Source organism: Carassius gibelio, chromosome A1, assembly GCF_023724105.1.
Source record: "Carassius gibelio isolate Cgi1373 ecotype wild population from Czech Republic chromosome A1, carGib1.2-hapl.c, whole genome shotgun sequence".
In the NCBI taxonomy this organism is placed as follows: Eukaryota; Metazoa; Chordata; class Actinopteri; order Cypriniformes; family Cyprinidae; genus Carassius; species Carassius gibelio.
In genome coordinates this window covers 2,307,031-2,325,596 of record NC_068371.1, presented here as the reverse complement: position 1 = coordinate 2,325,596, position 18,566 = coordinate 2,307,031, and the positions used below count along the sequence as shown (strand labels likewise).

Below are 18,566 nucleotides of genomic sequence, written 5' to 3'. Positions count from 1 at the left end.
GATTTAATTTGTATTAAAACCTATTTTGAACAAACTTGAATTTAGATATTTGCACAAACCTTAGTATTGTGCCTGTCTATCTGGAAGTAGATTTATCATTAAAACAAGCATTTTTGGAAAGGCCGAAAATGGGTTCAATTTTTATATTAGTGCTGTATAAATATGTGAAAGTCACATGAGAGGAGTATGACAGGATCATATGTAGGGCTCTATGAACAGCTCATCACCAGTGCGGTTCCTCCCTTTATCCACCAAACACACATTTGCTTAATTTGGTTTAAAAGAACTAAAAAATAATTAAGCCTTAAAGCTGCAGTAGGTAACTTTTGTAAAAATCTATTTTTTATATATTTGTTAAACCTGTCCTTATGTCCTGACAGTAGAATATGAGACAGATAATCTGTGTAAAAATCAAGCTCCTCTGGCTCCTCCCAGTGTCCTATTGCCATTTGCAGTTACAGACCACTCCCGGTAAGAAAACAACCAATCAGAGCTGCGGTCCGTAACTTTGTTTGTGTTCAAAACGTAGAAAGATGTATATAATAAGCGAGTACACCATGAATCCATTTTCCAAACCGTGTTTTTGGCTTGTCCTGAATCACTAGGGTGCACCTATAATAAGTGTTTATATTCGGACTATTTTAGATTGCTTCGGGGATACCGCGGCGGAGTAACACAGTACCTTTGTGATTCTTCATAGACATAAACAGAGAGAAGTAGTTCCGGCTCCGATGTTCTTCCGCAAGACGCAAGCAGTTCTGTTTATTAACCGCTAGAGCGTCAAAAGTTCCCGACCGCAATTAAGTATCATCTGAGAACACGTGATTGGATTCCAAAGAAAGGGTTTGAAATATTTGTGACTATTTTGGTTTGTCACTGCATTTTGATTGTTATAAATTATTAGTCATAACCATCTGGACCCAAGAGCTTTAAGAAAAAAATAAAAATAATAATAACCCCCAAGTGGTACGATCACTCATCAATAGAAGCGGTTTCCACCACTGAATAAGTAATAAAAAAAAATAAAAAAAAACTTAATTTCAACTTTTCATCTCACAATTTTGAAATAAAAATGCAATTATGATGCCCCCCCTGCAATTAATAAATCCCAATTTAAAAACTATGTTCTCAGAATTGCATGTTAAAGTGAGAATTATGAGTGTAACTCTCAGATGAACAAGAGCAGTCCTAAAGTGTGCATCATCATCTCTACTGATCGTCTCTCAGAGAACTAATGCTCAAAGGACAGAGATACTGGAGAGTGAGCAAAGCACAAAATGTTATTTTATTTACAAAGTTTTTGTCTTACAGAAAGTAAAAATGTATCTAGGACGTTGATTGGTGCCTCAGGCACACGCTGAAGTGATGCACACACACCCCAGAGCAATCTTCCCGGGACACTTGGAACAAAAACTAAAGGGGGAGGATATCAACCAAAAAAAACAACAGAAAAAACACTTTCAACAGAATATTAAAAGCACAGACCCAAAACTAAACCCCAGTCCCCAAAGTCCCCACAGGTCCTGCCACTCGAGCGTGAGGAAGATCCAGAACAGAGCTGAACGCTGGGGTCAGGGGTCACGGGACAGACCAGAGGATGGAAAGATCGGCTCTTAATCATCCTCATCGTCATCTTCATCATCCGGCTCTCGTTTCCTCTTCTCACTCTTTTCTCCCTGCTCTTCTTCTGAGCGAGAAAACCCCCCCCCATTAATATTCATAATCACTTACACACTGCAGGAAGCCATGCTTATTCCAATACAACTCACCTTCATCATCATCATCATCATCGTCATCATCATCATCATCTTCATCCTGAAATAGAAGAACTCATGTTATTAAACCAGTTTCTGTTGAGAGCAGCACACACGAAATCAGCTCGTACCTCATCCTCTGCACTGTCTTCCACATCATCCTCGCATTCAACCTCATCTTCATCATCATCTTCCTCCTCCTCCTCCTCTCCATCCTCTTCTCCATCTGTGTTGAAAGTGATCTGAATGAGCATCGTTAACCCCCGAAACACTGAACTGACAGCCGGCCCCACTGACCTTCATCCTCGTCATCCTCGACTCCGTCTGCATCTCCGTCGGAGTCCGAGGCCTCGCGGTCGTCCGTGTCGTAGCCGTCCAGATACGTGAGCTGCGGCAGGAGCCGGAAGACACTTTCCCGGTAATCGTTCAAGTTTGTGACTTCACAGTTGAAAAGGTCGAGGCTCTTCAAATGGTCGAGTTTCTTCTGTCAAAGTGAACAGATCCATCTACAGTTAGATCGTTGGATAGTTTAGAGCTGCACACATCTAGTTATGATACGGCAGACTGTAGAAGGTCGAGCGGTGGAGACTCTAACGTGTGAAAGCTGATGGGAACAGAAGTCAGTACAAACCAAGGGCTCCAGCGTGCTGATGTCTTTCAGTTTGTTGCCGCTCAGGTTTAGATGTGTGAGACTCGGGAGTTTCTCAGCTAAAACATCAAGATTTCCAGAGATCCTGTTGTCACTGAGCTCCAACTGAGAACAAAAACACACACACACACACGTCAGAACACACACACACACACACCTCAGCAGAGCCCCGTCAGGAGTGTGTGCGCTCACCTTCTTCAGTTTTCCGAGCTTGGGGAGATTCGAGACCGAGAGGAGACCCACGTTTATCAAACTTAGAAACTCAAGATTAACAAACTCTGCTGTGAGGCCTTCGATCTTCCCTTCATTTGATCTGCAGTTATCAAGCACCAGTTCTCGGACCTAGAAACCAGCAACACGAGGGTTAAGCACACACACACACACACACACACAGACAGAGAGAGACTCACTCTCACATACTCACTCGCGTGCGCACACACTCTCAGGCCTGTCACGATAACAAATTTTGCTGAATGATAAATTGTCCAAGAAGTTATCGCGATAAATGATAATATTGTGGTTTCACCTGATATAATGATAAATGTCATAAAAACGCAGGTACACCATCCTTCGGGGTGAAAGTCCCTGTTGTTTTTGAAGAACAGGGTGCACCAAAACACTGCAGAGTTTAATTTGACTTTTCTTCGTAAATAAATCTTGTAGCAGAGTTACAGCAAGGGTTTTTCGGTGGAAATCCATTAATGAAATGTCCTTGTTGTAGCAGATATCGCTGCTGATGGATGCCTAGCAATGACACACACCTCGGGAGCGCAACTGTACGAGCGCTTTGGAAAGAAGGAGAAAACGCACGTGTGTGTGTGTGTTAACTGGGCGCGTCGACACACGCCTACAGACATATTTAGCTGAGCAAGCCAAATGAAGCGAGCGAAAAGGCCAATTTCAAAAGAAAGGGCAACAAAGTTACTTTTAAAATATGTTACGTGGTATTAAAATGAAGTACAATAGTTGTGTAAGTACAATGCAATATCACTTGGGACGCAAACATCCACAAGCAAATGAGAGGCGTTTCCCAAATCTGGTCACTTTAGCGAGACGTTATCTCTTTATTCCTGGGACATCTGTGCCATCTGAGAGAGTGTTTTCTACCGCGGGCTGCGACAGCCCTTCTCACACTCACTCACTTTCACGCAAACTCACACGCACACACACACACTCACAGCCTAATAGTTAGAGAGTTGGACTCCCAATCGAAGGGTTGTGAGTTCTAGTCTCGGGCCGGCAGGAATTGTGGGTGGGGGGAGTGCATGAACCGTTCTCTCTCCACCTTCAATACCACGACTGAGGAGCCCTTGAGCAAGACACCGAACCCCCAACTGCTCCCCGGGCGCCGCAGCATAAATGGCTGCCCACTGCTCTGTGTGTGTGCTCACAGTGTGTGTGTGTGTGTGCGCGCACTTCGGATGGGTTAAATGCAGAGCACGAATTCTGAGTATGGGTCACCATACTTGGCTGAATGTCACGTCACTCACTCACAGGAAATGCTGCAGCTCATGGAAGGATCCATAAGAGCAAGAACTCAAAGTTCAGCAGTTTAACATGGAATAAAAGTTTCTAAACTGGGGAGAAAAACAAAAGAAAGTGACGGAGTTGCTGAGAAACTCGTGTGTTTGTGTCACTATGAGAAACTCAAATCCCGCGCGCCAAACTGCGAACGAGACCGGAAGCGGCGTAAGGCTACTCTGCTGCGAAAGACGAAGACGGGGCGGAAGTTAACAGCGAGACAAAAATGGAGAGTTTCTTTATGGAGAGACAACATGGCGACTGCTCGGAGAACACGAGGAGAGGGAAACTCACACGATACTGTCGTGACTCTGGCAGGATCGTTTCTGACGCGACGTTTAGTCGGTTTTAAAACCGAACTGAAGCATTTCCGCCGGATTGACGATAATCACACGCAGCTTTTAACCCTTTTCTCTCCCTCTCAGATCCGCGTTGCGGCTTTGAACACGTTTGGTTACGGATTACATCAGAAATCTCTTGAAGATCATCATCGCGAGTATTTTGTGAGTGTTGTGCTCGGTGTGCACGCGCTGGGAGTAATGGCGGGAACCCGCGCCTCGAGTAACAGTGTAACCAACAGAACACACGTGTTAAATATCACTTTCTTAGCAGTATGAAACTTTATTTTAAATATCAGTTTATTGTAAACGAAAATTCCTATGTTCGTCAGATTAATGTCGTTTATTTTTTGAACCGGCGGTGTTTTATTATTAGAACAGAAGATCTGCTTTATTACTTTCGCCTCATGTAAGCAACAAACATGGCCACCGCGGAGACATAAACCATCCCAAACATATTCTTCCGCCGAGGTTCACTCAAACAAACAGATAATGAGCGATTAAGCGTCCTCCAGCACAGATGTTATAAGATGTAATAACGCTTCAGCTTTAACTGAAGTAACGTTCCTCCGTCTGACCGTTTCACATCAACACCGACGAACCCCTGAATGTAACGTTACTTTCTGCAGGGCTTTACACCCATGTGCTCCCCACACACACACACACACACACACACACACAGCTAACTTCACTAATGTGATCCTCAGCATTGCTCACATCAGATGGGGTCCTGTTCCTCAGCTCCAGGTGAATCCTCTTCTTCATGTCCATATCGCGCCTCAGGAGTTCGACTCTTTGTTTTCAGGGATTTCTGTTCAGCCCAAACTGTGTAAAGATGTGGAGAATAAGGGACTGTATAATGATCTGAAGCCAGCGAAGTTACTCTGAGAGCAGAAACCATGGAGGAGAATATATACTCGAGAGCGCCCCCGGCGGCGGCCGCGCGCACTGCAGCCACGAGCACGCGCCTGGAGAGCTCGTCCACGTGTGGCGCTTAAACTTTTTCTTTTGTTTTGGTAGATGTGCTGTGTGTTTTTATTCCATGTAATGTTGTTTATCTTATCAATAAAGCACACATCGGCAAACACAGAGCCCTGTTTCTGTCTGGGCTTCATCATTATCTGATAGTATATCTGTATATACCTCCTGGACACAGACACGAAAAAAAAAATTCTCATGGTTGCATTGCTTAGAACATAAGAAAGCAAAACACTATAACAATAATAAAAAAAAGATATTACATCCTCTAGAGGGCAGCAGGACTCATTTAAAAATAAATAATAAAAATACATGAAAAGGCAAAAACAATTGATTTAAATTATTTACATTACATTTTTAGGTCTTAGGGCTTTATTATACCTAAACCTGTATAAAGATGATTCTCGACTGTTATGACAGATTTAAAGGGATGATTTGATCTTATACAGTTTGTGTGTAAAATGGCCATAAACAGGTTTTCTCATTATATACAATGTATCTATTCACTGTAACTAATTTGCATATCGATGTGTTCCTGGGGCAACACATAATTAAAAAATAAGTTAATAATTGGCATTTTCATAGTATATAATATTTCATATAAATATTGAGATATTCTTCATGTTCCAGTAGCTACAGAGAGTAGTTTTTTTTTTTTAAATAAGGGTTTTTAGATAATTGATACAATATAAATTATACATACTGTTTACATTACAAATATATTAGATCCTGATGTCTATTGATTGATATCTGATGTCACTGATCGTGTTTGTCTACAGCTCTTAACCAGGTCAGGAGCAGCGGTCAGACTAACAGTCACAGAAACGCACGGCTGACCTCCTTTATCTCTTTCTTCTGTCAGTATTGTGCCAAGTTCTCCTCTCTTTACAAAGAAGATAAGAGCACAGCTGATCTCTCCAGCTCTGCAGTAATGTTTCAGCAGATAATGACTCTCTTAGCTGCAGGAAAAGTGAATGTGGTTTCAGTGCTTTGTGTTCCTGAGACAGGACACTAACATGGAAGAGACGCTGGAGAAAGAGATCCTGAAGAGGAAGAGGAAGACCCTCTGGAAGGGTTTCTGATGGAGGATCTGGGGCCCGAAGATGATGGAGACCTCGTCATTGATGCAGGTGTTTGCTGAAATCTCCTACTTTAGCTTCATTTATACAGTTAAGCATTTTGATCCTCCAGCAGATGATGATCTGATGCTCTTTTCTACAGAAGAAAACATTTTAACCAACTAATTTACTGTCTCTAGGGATTTCTAAGTTTTGAACAAGAACAAATGTATATTATAAAAAAAATCACATTTCCATGTGTATATGATAATCATCAGTACTCTGTCACACAATACAGATATAGTGTTAATATTAATAATACAAATAATAAATGTTACAGCACTTTTGTGCCCTCTAGTGGTTGTAATCTAGAACTTCGCAGGAAAAATACATTGTCATAAACCTTTAGTTTGTTTGTACAACTATTTAAAATAAAATGGCTTTTATATTTTGTCTTTGTCTGCAGTGAGAGATTGATTTAGAACAGTTTGATAAACCCAGGTTTAATAAATGACCACACACGAAGCACGTGATTAAAACAGCTTTAGAGGCCTCCTAAAACAAAACATCCTCCAGTGCAGTCCAGCAGGCGGCGCTGTGAACACGGAAACAGTGAAGAAGAGCCGCGTTTCCGGTGTTGTTATCCAATCAGGAGCGCGTGCGTTTTATTTTGAACGCATCACTGGCGGGTAAATCGATAACGCTCTTTCTCTTCAGGATAAAAAAAAACGGTAACGATCAGAAAAGCGCGTGTGATCCGCGAAGGTAAGAGTTGAAGAAAGAACACGCGCTCACTGCTGTCAGACTGATGTAACCTCGTGACCCCAGCTGTCATGTTTTGTGTATTTTGAATGGGCTTTTGTTTCTTAGTAATAAATCTGTTCCTTGACGTTTAATATATCCGATTAGTTCTGGGTTCATTAGTGCATCCCTGTAAAAGAGGAATGAGCAAAGCTTATTCAAGAAGATTTAAAAACATGGCATACGAGTCCACACAAAACTATTTTGATGTCAGTATTAAACCTGTATTCAGTTTTTAATAGTCAGTTTTCCATCAAGAGTTTATGTATTGTATGTAATGTATTGCAATATTGTAATGCTTCAAATATAATTGTCATCAAATGTCATTTCTGTCTGAACTATTCCTTTTAATAAAGTGTAAATTAATCACAGTAGAATCAAAGATTCATATCTGATGGAGATAAACATCAAATAATGCCTGAATCACACCTGAACATAAAGCACTAAATGCTTATCATTTGTTTCGGTTAAGATTTTGTTTAACAGCTATGATTTAGTTTTAATTTTATTTATTTTTGTAAATTCAGTTGTGCACAAAAGAAGTCTTTAGATCATATTTAAGAGAGAAGCATGTTTTCGATGGGGGTCAGTGTTAATGTCTGTCAGACAAATATATTGAAATTAATTTATATCTTTGACAGAAAAAAACGTACATGGTTTGATTTGTATAAGAGATATTTTTCATAAAAATTCCAGTTTTGTTCGTTTTTTTTTTTCTTTTTACTGAATATTATATTCTAAAAATATATTCTTTCTGGTTTTGCAGAAGCACTCACCCTAATGTCGCTAGACATTAAAAGTGTTTTCTAATGTAAATCAGTTATAGTGCCACAGAGAAGAAGAGTGCAGTCATTTTCAAAGCCATATTCACTGGTATAAACTAAAGTTAGGTTTTAAATGATTTTATAAGTGTAAGTGTTCACTCCGCGTGCTCTGTCTGTCTGAATCCTTCTCCTGCTGTTTCAGATGTGTCCTGCAGGAGGCGCTGCAGCTGGAGTCAGAGAGACGCATCACAGCTGAAGAAGACCAGGAGAGATCACAGCTCTGCACATCTCTTTCATTCAGCTCTCAAGTGGTAATGTAAGTCAGTTGTCTGAGCTCTTTCAGGATGAAAGAAACTTGAGGAGAATATGGAGACGGCACACAAACACCGAGCAGAGAATAGTGTGTGTATCCGCTGACTGTGTTTCCTCCTGCAGCTCCAGACCGATGGATGTCCTTCTGCGTGGAGTTGTGGGGGATAAACAGTGCTGTCTGTAGAACAGAAGATGTGTTTTCCAGTAGTGCTGACTCCAATCTTTTTAAAGCACTGTGCGTGATCAGATCGAATCCTTCTGTAAATGTAATATCGGTGTGTATTCTCTTGATTGTGTATTAAACGAGCTGTGCTTCTGTAGAAAACGCCATGAACCAGAGTAAACTGGAATGACTGAGACCGTCAGACAGGTGAAATATGAAAACTGATATCTTGTAAATCTGTTGAGCAGTGTAGCGTGTACATCTTCTGACAGACGCGGTCCTGATCTACACAAGCTCCTGGACTTTACTGAAAGAGTTGCTGTAGAGTCAGAAATGTGTAGATTCGTTTGGTGTCTTTCATTTAAACTAAACTGAAAACCTTTGTAGGCCAATCAGTTCATTTCGTAAGTGATAAATTAGTGTATATGAACAGTTTAATAAATGTTATTGTCTTAAATCACAGGTCTGTATAAGGACAGCAGTAACGTGTGTGTGTTTCAGTCTGAACTCTCGTATCACAGATTAGGTTTAAATAGAAACTCTTAATTAAAAGGCTTTTTTTGTTGTGTACTCTGTCTGATTTATGAGTAATGAATCACAGTTCTTCTGATCGTGCCAGTGCTTGTGAAACGCAGCTTCTGTCTGAATCCAGTCGTTCAAGCTCCGTGTTCTCTGATGTGTTCTGCTTCACTGATGCTCAATAGCTCCGTCTCTTCTTCTGATAAACCTTCCCTTCGTCCGTGTTAGGACTCCGAGCTCTACCTCTTGCCTTCGGTGGATTTGTGCAGATTCATTCAGTTCGTCACAGCAAGACTAATATTGTGAAAATGTGATTGTTATCCACAAACACACGACGCTTCCTTCATCTCTGCCCTGATCTCAGAGTTGTGTGACAGAATACATTGCTTAATGATTGTGGTGTCGATTAAAATTATATATATATATATATATGTGTGTGTGTGTGTGTGTATAAAGTTGATGATATTTGGTCACTTGTTTTTTTTTAATTAAAGAGTTTAAAGAAGTTTTTGTGCTGTGCAAAGTCTAAGCAAAGATGAGGTCCTATGAAAATGATCATTCATTTACCTCACCTTTCTTGTAACGTTTTTTTTTTTTTTTTTGCGTTTATTCGGACAGTTTAAATATGTAGAATCATTGTGAACTTAAAAAAAAAAACATCAATAACTGATAATTTGTGTCAAACTGCATGGTAACAATTTTATGACTGAATTACATTTAAAAAAGTATGTAACTTTCATTATTGTAGTGCTAGAAAACTATTCTTTACAAGTGTATAATATTAATAAGCTTTATTTTTTTCAATAATATAAAACCAGGAGTAAAGTATTATTTGGGGTTATCTCTCTTAGAAATAAATGTAATTTATAAATAAGTGAAATCTGTTAAAGTTTCTGTAAAGGGAAAGTTTAGCTGGAGGATGTTTTTAGCATGTAAATGTTTGGACGGTTTGTGTTCTGTGTGTATTCACCATTAAATTAAAATATGAAATATTTTATATGTTTTCTCAGAACGCAGTGGTTCACAAATGCACCCTTCCTAGTGTCTGACACCCATCAGCACATTACTGTTGTTATAATATAACCGCAGTAATACACACATTAACCTGTTCGCTCTCCAGACACTAGCTATAGTTTATCAACTAGCCACTCAGCATTAACCCATGGCCTCAGTTCTGTTATTGGGAAATTACATTTTATTTGACTGAAGTTACTACTAAAATTTACAAAAAACAGTAAAAATGTATCATTTTGTACTGAAATGTAAGTCACTTAATTATAACTACTCGTTTGAACTCGTTTAAAATCAGTGTCAAACTTGCACTGGTACTGGTTATCGTGTCATGCTGATAACTAGGCTATATGTTATAAATATAAAAACTGCATATTTACCGCAGTATATTTCTTCTGTGTGAAGTTGTTAATTTTTTTTATCAGAAAGGCTGCGTGAGACTCAACTGATGTGACCTTGATGATTATCCTTTATTATTCACCGTTTACGCCAAATTTAATAAAATCTGACTCATTCTCCTTGAAATGTAGATGCTTCCCCTATTAGATTAGTTGTGTAAGTAACACTTTATTTTAAGGTGCCCTTATTACACATTACATGTACTTAAAAACAATTATGCATAATTAAATGCAAGTAACCCTAAACCAAACCCTAACCATATAATAAGTGCATGTAGTTAGTTAATATTACTCCGAACTCACTTACTCCTTTAAACAAATCCACTTGTTCCAGACAAGATTGAATGTGGATCTCTGTTCCTGTATATAAAACCCAACCTGTGTGTCGAAATACACCCGCATTTATCAAGCGCGAATGCATATTAGAAAACATAAAAGTTTCAGTATATATATAAATATATATATATATAAGAATATTCCTATAAATTTTGTTGTAGTTTGTTTGGTGTGATGCATGTTCACACACAGATCTTAAACATCATTTTCTCGTGCACCTCATCCTAAAGAACACAGCCACACAGCCTCTCGTAAAAACATCTTTATATCACTGAATTAAGAAGATGTAGTAACTCATTTCCATTAAAGTAAATGGAAGCATTTAGACGTACACAGATGGCAATAAGAAAATCTTATATGAAGAAGACATTTCACTCAAGTAATAATAATAAAAGAATCGGACCCTTCCTAAAAACAGAACAAAAAAGTTCTATCTTTGTAAACATTTGGCTTTAACTTGAGCACTTTGTGCCGTTTTACAATGTCGTAATAGGAAAGGTCTGTACAAGCGTCCATTGAGGTTAATAACATGGAATCTGATGGAAACACAAACAATAGCAACATCAGTTTAAATATCATGGTTTTCATATTCACTCTCGTGTGCCAGCGGTTCTCGCAGAGGAGAACATTGTTCAGGAGGCAGACACGAACCGGTCCATGTTACCGGAGTAAGCTGGATGCCTGATGTAGGCTCCTGAGCTTCCTACTGATGCAGAGTTATTGTACTGAACAAAAGAGCCCAGCTGCGCCGGAGACGTTCTGCTGTAGGGGTCTCCGACAGCATCTCCAGCGATGGGAGACAAACTGGAGATGGCCATCCTCCCCGACGAGCAGAAGGCCTGGCCGCTGCCTTGAGGATAGGATACCTGAGCGTGTCCGTGTCCGGAGCTGGAGTAGGAGAAGGACATGTTGTTGGAGGAGCTGGAGCTGCAGGACTGATGCTGGAAACTCTCCGGACTGAAGCTGTGGCAGGACTGCTGAGGCATCATCTCTGAACCCACCAGAGAGTTGATCCTGAAGACCCTGGACTGAGCGGCGCTGAAGCTCGGCGAGGACTGGTAGAAGGCCGCTGGGCTCATGTTGGGGTAGACCGAGCGTGTGATCTGGACCGGGGAGAAGACGGGAGACTCGTGCACGTACGGCGAGTACGTGGTGAAGTCGCTGCGCTTGAATCGCTTCCGCCGTCGTAGAAAGCTTCCGCTCTCAAACATGTCTTCGGCGTTGGGATCCAGCGCCCAGTAGTTGCCCTTTCCGGGTCGGCCGGGCTCTCGGGGGACTTTGATGAAGCAGTCGTTGAGGGTCAAGTTATGGCGGATGGAGTTCTGCCATTTCTTGGAGTTGTCTTGATAGAAGGGAAACCTCTCGGTGATGAACTTGTAGATGCCCCCCAGAGTGAGCCTGCGGTCGGGCGAGTTGGCGATGGCCATGGAGATCAGAGCGATGTAGCTGTACGGAGGTTTGCCTCGCTGTAGGGGTCTCTTCCTCCGACGGCCTTTCTGACCGTCGTTCAGCGGAAGAGTGCTTTCAGAAGGAGAACCGCTCTCTACTTTCACCACAGGCATGACTCTGGCTCCTGGAAGCTCTCGAGTGTCCCTCGCTGTTTCACTTCTCTCTCCTCTCTCTGTCAGGGGCAACAAATCTTCTTCGCTTCTGGTGAGAAAATACCAGTCATAATGCAGACTTTAAAATCCCTGAGCCGAATGATCCTTTGAGATGTCAGGTGTGTCCTTACACTTCTTCCAGGAGCAAGCCTTCACACAAACAGCCGTGATGTGATGTTGTTCTTCGCACGGCTGCAGAGAGAAGTGAGGACTCGATACCTGACTGACTTCACCTGAAGAGTGATTAGCCACGCCCCCTCCAGCAGGTGACTGTCACGCGGCTCACAGCACATGTCTCTGCAGATTTCAGTTCTCTCTCCATCGTGCACATTTATTTCCTCCAACTCTGGTGGAAGCTAGTACATTAAAAACATGAGCCAACACTTATGCTTCTTCTGTATGCCAAATTCTATGCATCGATGAGTTAAAACTCTTCACTCTTAGAGAATAAGGTTTAAAGGTATCGTCTGTGAGTCCCGTCGTCTTATTTCTTCTCTACACGCTGCTAATCTTTCTTCAGTGTTCTGGTTCTCCAGCATCTAATGGAAGACAGGTTTATTTTTGTAGCAAGCAAAACAGATGGGGATTTATTTTGGCTAAAGTGGGGGTGTTATTGAGCTCTAATAGCCCTGTTTAGTGGTAATACAAACTCCTCGGCCTCCGCAGGGCTTTTTTTCTTGTCCAGTGCCGTGTCAGGCGGTTTCATCTGTGTGAGAAGATGTAAATATGTTATTGTAAGCCACAGCGTGTGCCTCCCTCTGTTTTAACAGCATGCAAATCTGGGTCACAATTTGGTGTGTGGGTATAGACAGCCTGATACCTGGGCCAGGTGTCCTGTTTCCATCTTTAATACAGGAGATAAAAATACAATTGATTCTGAACGGCGTTATTCCCACGGTTTTTTACTGGGAAGTAGCTTCGTTTGAACCATGATCCTCACGTGTTGAATCAGTCAAACTATAAAATTCAGTCCTTAAACAATCGCTGCTCAGGTGGGCTTCGTGTTTCTTAAGAAGCTCTTCTATATATATATTATTATTATTAACTTTGTTGCTTGCTTGTTTTCTTTCTGTGTGTATAATCTGCACAGCTGGTTCTGAAACGTACTCCTGCGTCTGATGATGCAATGCTCTTAAAGTTGACCTGCAGTTTCCAGTGTGAAGAATAAACTAGTATAACCAGAATAATATCTTCAGCAAATCTCTCTCTTCTCTCTTGACTTGATCAGACTGGTGAAAAACAATATCAGCATGTATGATCTAACACTGAATCTACCCTGCACACGTCGTCTGATCCCAGTGGAGCGCACAGAGGTTTATTAATGCAAACTATTTCACATACTTTAAATAAAAATCAAACACACAGGACGCAGTATACACATTGTTCTTTATTCAGTAAGCACTTCACTAATATTCCATCTTATTTCTCCTAGAAGTATATCACCAACTTCTGATGACAGATGAGCGTAAAGTATTTGGTCTCATTAGATCTCAGATTTTTGTCTACATAAAAAGATTGGTGATTTTAACAACTATGATTATATGTCACTGTAGTTTAATAGACAGATTTAAGGCACCCCATTGAATGTGAGGAACTGAAACACTTTTTCTTTTGTATTCTGGACTGATTGTAGAGCAGAATAAAGCAAACATGATCCCGAGCGTGGAGAATGATGGGAATGATGGGAATTTTAATTCTGTGGAAATCAGCCGTGTGTTCCTGGAGTTCCTGACACAACGATTGCTACGGCTTTAATTACACAACAAACGTCTGTGTGTATGTGAGAGATGCTGATTGTTCTGCCGATTGCTCCTGAAATAACACGATTGATTGATTGATTTATATTTAGTTATTATTGCCTTCAGACTGAACTCATCTTGGCTTCATTTATTCTACATGTCCACTGCTTGTATTAAAGTGTTTTATTTTCTGTCCAAACTGACAAGCCAGATGGAATAAAACTTGCCAAAAATATTTAAATAACATTTCTTAAAAAATCTATCCACAAATATAGTCTGCGTTCTTTTACTGTGCGCTGGATTTGTGAGAAGCAGCATGTGTTGTGGTGAAAAACAACCTTTTACACTAAAACAAGGCTTTTATCATGAAAACAATTCAACAAATGACAGTGTGACATTTTCTTTGATTTTGTTCCTCACAGACAGATAGCTTGTATTCCAGAACTGTTTTCCAATATTGTACAAGCTGGAATGGTCCAAAAGGCCTTCCATTGAAGAATGATGTAAATCAGAGTTTTGTCGTTATAAGCCATGCAAAAACCTCTGACATCAGCTAAAATATGGTGACACGCAAAAGAAAGCTTCATCGTTTATTTTTAAAAGGTTTCATGACTTCACACACAGCTTTCCTTCAAAGAACAGACATGGTTTTCTTCTTCATTTCTGTTATGAATGTGGTCAGATCTGATTCAGAAAAGACGTGTTCCTGTTCCATGATTTGGTCAAATCCACTTCTTTTGTTCATTGCAGATTCATTTTTATCTGCTTTTGTTGTTACTTGATCTTGAAATAATAAAAGTCATTAGCATGATTACAAATACTCACCTTACTGTAATTAAGTCTTAAGTTCTTCCAGAAACTGTACTTTTTTTGAGTAGTTTAAAAATCATGTAATTATTCGTTACATGCTTGTTCTGATTTTATTTACTATTGATATCTATCGTCTGTGTCTAGTTGTGGTTGTGTGTGTGTGTGAGTCTCTCTCTGTGTTGTGTGTGTGTGTGTGTGTGTGTGTGTGTGTGTGTGTGTGTGAGTCTCTCTCTGTGTGTGTGCGTGTGTGTGTGCGTGTGTGTGTGTGTGTGTGTGTGTGTGCAGTCAGTGGCAATGCAAAGTCTCCGCGCCGGTTGACTGGTTGTCAGGCCGGGGCCGGTTTACATAACTGAAGCAGAATGCTGCGTCTCGGCTAACGTTCACTCTTCATGATCCACCTGTGTGTCTCGACACGGCCAATCAGCACTGCTCGTGTGTGTTCACACCAGACTCACACAGAGAAACCTGTCTGAGAAGGGTTTCATCAGAGTTCACAGCGCACAGAATCATTCAGCTCTAGTTCTTGAAATCTAAGTTCCTCCTCCAGGTGTGTCCTGATGCTCAGAGGGTGAGGAGCGTCTGAACTCTTCCTGTGTTTCTGCAGACGCCTCCAGACTCATTCTCTCTCCTCCCGCTGCTTCTGAAAGCCTTGCTCAATCCAGCTGTATTGTGAATGTGAGGGTTCAGTGTTCTCCAGGAATGTTGTCCCTCATTAGTGAACCTCGGAGGACAGATGTGACACACCTCGCTGGCACCCGATGACGAAACGAGAGCGAGATGGTGGTGTTGCCACCTGCGTGTCTGTTTCTGCAGGATTTGTATGTCCTCAATCACTGACAGCGCTGGATTACCTGTTCTTAGAGCAAAGAGCCAACACAAGCCACATCTTGTGCTCAAGTATTCGAGCTCTCACACACTTGATTCTCTGTGGGACTGATGTGTCCTGTTATTACTGGAGCAGTCTGATTAGCATTTCACCACGCACCAGTTTAAACACTGATGAACCATTCTCAAGTGCCTTGGGTTAATTTTTTGTAAATTTTCCTTAATTCTGAGGAGCTGATGCTAGAAAAGAGTGTTTTTGTGAGTTTTGCTCGAGCTGTCGGTGGAGAGTTATTGTCCTGGAGAGACAGACTCGTCTCATGGCCTTGGGTTACACTAGCACAGGTGCATTCTGGGATCAGACTTGTGTTTATACATGATCTATAATCACAAACAGCTCACTTCACGTGCTATCTGCCATATTTTAGGAGCTGTGTCAAAGGAAGACTACTATTTATTCTCAATTCCCTTTTAAAAGCGGCTGCTATTTCATGATTTTGGCTTAGAATCATCATATGAAGGCAAATATCATTAGTTTTCCCAAACACACTCTTTCTCTTAGCTTCACAGAAATCATAGGTAACCAAACACGCTAACACTTTAGTTTAGGATCGACTTTCACTATTAACTAGCATGCATATGACTTGCATATTGGTTTATTAGTACTTATAAAGCACATATCAATGCCATACGAGTATATTTTAGATACTAAACACAATTCCTAAACTCAATAAGCAGTACATTAGGAGTTTATTGAGGCTAAAGTTGTAGTTAATGGTGAAGACTGGACCTTAATAATAAATAAAGTGCAACCCTGAACACATCGAAACATGTTATGCTTGCGAAAAAAATACCCTAGTGCACATTTTATCTGTAAAGGAGTCAATCAGTTTCTTTTTTTTGTCTGTTTGCTCTTGTCATGCTTATTTGTGGCTTTCCCATGCCATGTCAAAGTAGATGTGTGTGTGGCTTTATTTACATATACTAGTATATTTGCACAACAAATGGAGCCCTCACAGAGCTGTTTTGCATCTGTGTGCATGCTGCTGGAGCTCACACTGACACTGAACGGCTGCTTTGTGTTTCTGGAGCTGCACCCAAATATGTGTCCACCCCTCACTCATCCCCACTGCGTTCCTGTCACTCCTATTCAGCTTTATTATGCTGCATTAAGTGTTACATGTGTAATGAAGGTTATCACCCAGTACCTGGAGAATATTTGATTAGTTTTAAGAAATGTATTTTATTCAGCATGCATTATCTTAATCTAGTTATCATAATAATATATTTATATGCATTAAAGAATCCTTTAAAAAATTGTTTCTTGAGCAGTAAATCATCATATTTTCATGATTTCTGAAGATCATGTGACACTGAAGACTGGAGGAATGATGCTGAAAATACAGCGGAGCATCACAGAAATACATTACATTTTAACAAAGATTCACACAGAGAACAGATGTTTTAAACTGTAATAATATTAAATAATTTTGCTATTGTAAAAAACTTTTTATCAAATAAATGCAGACTTTTAAACACAACTCAAATGTTAGTACACACACACACCTTTGAGCTAATAAACCTTCAAATAGTTATAAATAAAATATAGCTGTTATCATATTTCCCTGTGTTCAGAAAATATATAATTTTATGACATATTAAAATATTTCTATATATTTGTGAATTCATACCGTCATAAATGAAATAATTCTATCGAATGTAATCGTATGAGATTATTATTATACTGTGATGCTGATGACACAGGTGTGTTCCTCCAGGACCTGATAGAGCACAGCTGCAGCAGAAACAATATTCACCTCTGACCTTTCCTTCCAGTTTAACTCTTACCTGGCACTGCTGTGATTTACAGATGAATTAGAGAATTAGAGTATGATTCTCATGTCTCCTACTGTCATATTTATTGATTTTGAATATTAGGCTGTTTTAAATATTTATAGCAAAAATGTCTAAGACCAAAAGTAAAGCGATGAAGTGGTTTTAAGGAAGATGCAAGTTTCCGCCGAACTTCACTGGAAGCGTTTGTTGGATTGAGAGCAGAGCTGAGCGTGTTGCTGTCGGACCTGTCTTACTGCCTCATTTGTCATCTCCAATCACAAGCTCTTTTGAAGCGAGCTGAAAGACGAGGCATTATCAGGTCTCTCTCGGTGATGAGAGCTCAGTCTGCCGCTCAAAAGAGAAAGTATGTGAGAAGCTGAACATGTAAGAACACACTCTGCTCTCACACACATTTCTGACATTCAGTCAGTGATGATGGCCCATTATTTATTTGCATGTGTATTTATTTATTTATTTATTTCACAAGACTGATGTCTAAGAGAGATTCACAATCATGCAGGATTGTTATTACTGAAATAAAGCAATATGCTCTTCTGTCAGTAACCAAGAGAGGTCAGGGGGAAGTGTTGTGTGAGTACAGTTTTGCAATTTGATAAATGCACTTGTTCATAATAAAAATGTTGATTGCAGTTCAGTTGACATGCTTTGGCGAAGCATTGGTGCAAATCACAACTTCAGAGACCTTTTGTTATATGAGACGTAAAAATACTGGTAGCACAAGTTACATTACCAACGATGAAAAACAGTATGTACATCATATACTCATGACAAACACTTCTAAAGCATTTATTAATCAGTTCATTCCAACATATGCACTTTATTTTAAAGGTCAGTTCTCACTATTAACAAACCATTCACTATGACTTTTGCCTCAATAAACTCCTAATTTGCTGCATATTAATAGTTACTAAGTAGTTGGTAAGTTTTGTTATGAGATCTGGTTAGGGATGAATAATATGTGCTTTATAAACAGTCAATATGTTAATAACAGGCATGCTAAGAAGCAACTAGTTCATAGTGAGAATTGGTCCCTAAACTAAAGTGTTACTTGTTTTAAAATCAAAAGTTGTATCTGTTAATATTTAATATTATTTAATGGAGTGACATAAACTAACAATGAACAGTTGCATTTTGT

The 18,566-nt window shown here is 40.0% G+C and overlaps 2 protein-coding genes and 1 long non-coding RNA gene across 4 annotated transcripts; 1 reads left to right on the top strand and 2 right to left on the bottom strand.

Annotated features, from left to right (window-relative positions):
• Positions 1 to 1,266: 1,266 nt before the first annotated feature.
• On the bottom strand, positions 1,267 to 5,214 carry LOC127950418 (acidic leucine-rich nuclear phosphoprotein 32 family member B). 2 transcript variants are annotated; one of them, XM_052547490.1, is made up of 7 exons: positions 4,980 to 5,214; positions 2,596 to 2,745; positions 2,386 to 2,508; positions 2,052 to 2,238; positions 1,886 to 1,980; positions 1,770 to 1,815; positions 1,267 to 1,687 (listed from the first exon to the last, which is right to left on the bottom strand). In XM_052547490.1, the coding sequence occupies exons 1-7, from the start codon at positions 5,031 to 5,033 to the stop codon at positions 1,614 to 1,616; spliced, it is 729 nt and encodes a 242-aa protein (XP_052403450.1). In that variant the 5' UTR covers positions 5,034 to 5,214; the 3' UTR covers positions 1,267 to 1,613. The 2 variants fall into 2 exon arrangements, with proteins under 2 accessions (XP_052403450.1, XP_052403530.1); XM_052547570.1 differs by having other exon boundaries at positions 1,267 to 1,684.
• A 1,663-nt stretch (positions 5,215 to 6,877) lies between these two features.
• LOC127950528 (uncharacterized) lies at positions 6,878 to 8,795 on the top strand. The gene is made up of 3 exons (XR_008152484.1): positions 6,878 to 7,063; positions 8,066 to 8,179; positions 8,299 to 8,795. It is a non-coding gene; the product is annotated as an uncharacterized LOC127950528 (long non-coding RNA).
• A 2,216-nt stretch (positions 8,796 to 11,011) lies between these two features.
• LOC127940860 (forkhead box protein E1-like) lies at positions 11,012 to 12,487 on the bottom strand. The gene has a single exon (XM_052536171.1). It carries the CDS (start codon positions 12,162 to 12,164, stop codon positions 11,235 to 11,237), a length of 930 nt encoding a protein of 309 aa, XP_052392131.1. The 5' UTR covers positions 12,165 to 12,487; the 3' UTR covers positions 11,012 to 11,234.
• Between the last annotated feature and the right edge of the window lie 6,079 nt (positions 12,488 to 18,566).

Bases quoted from the DNA above. Each gene is read 5' to 3' on its own strand.
- LOC127940860 (XM_052536171.1), bottom strand. From the start codon at position 12,164: ATGCCTGTGGTGAAAGTAGAGAGCGGTTCTCCTTCTGAAAGCACTCTT.
- LOC127950418 (XM_052547490.1), bottom strand. From the start codon at position 5,033: ATGGACATGAAGAAGAGGATTCACCTGGAGCTGAGGAACAGGACCCCA. The intron at 2,239-2,385 runs GTTTGTACTGAC...TCACTTTGACAG, and splicing joins TCAGCACGCTGGAGCCCTTG to AAGAAACTCGACCATTTGAA. The intron at 1,688-1,769 runs GTGAGTTGTATT...TTTCTCGCTCAG, and splicing joins TGATGATGATGATGATGAAG to AAGAAGAGCAGGGAGAAAAG.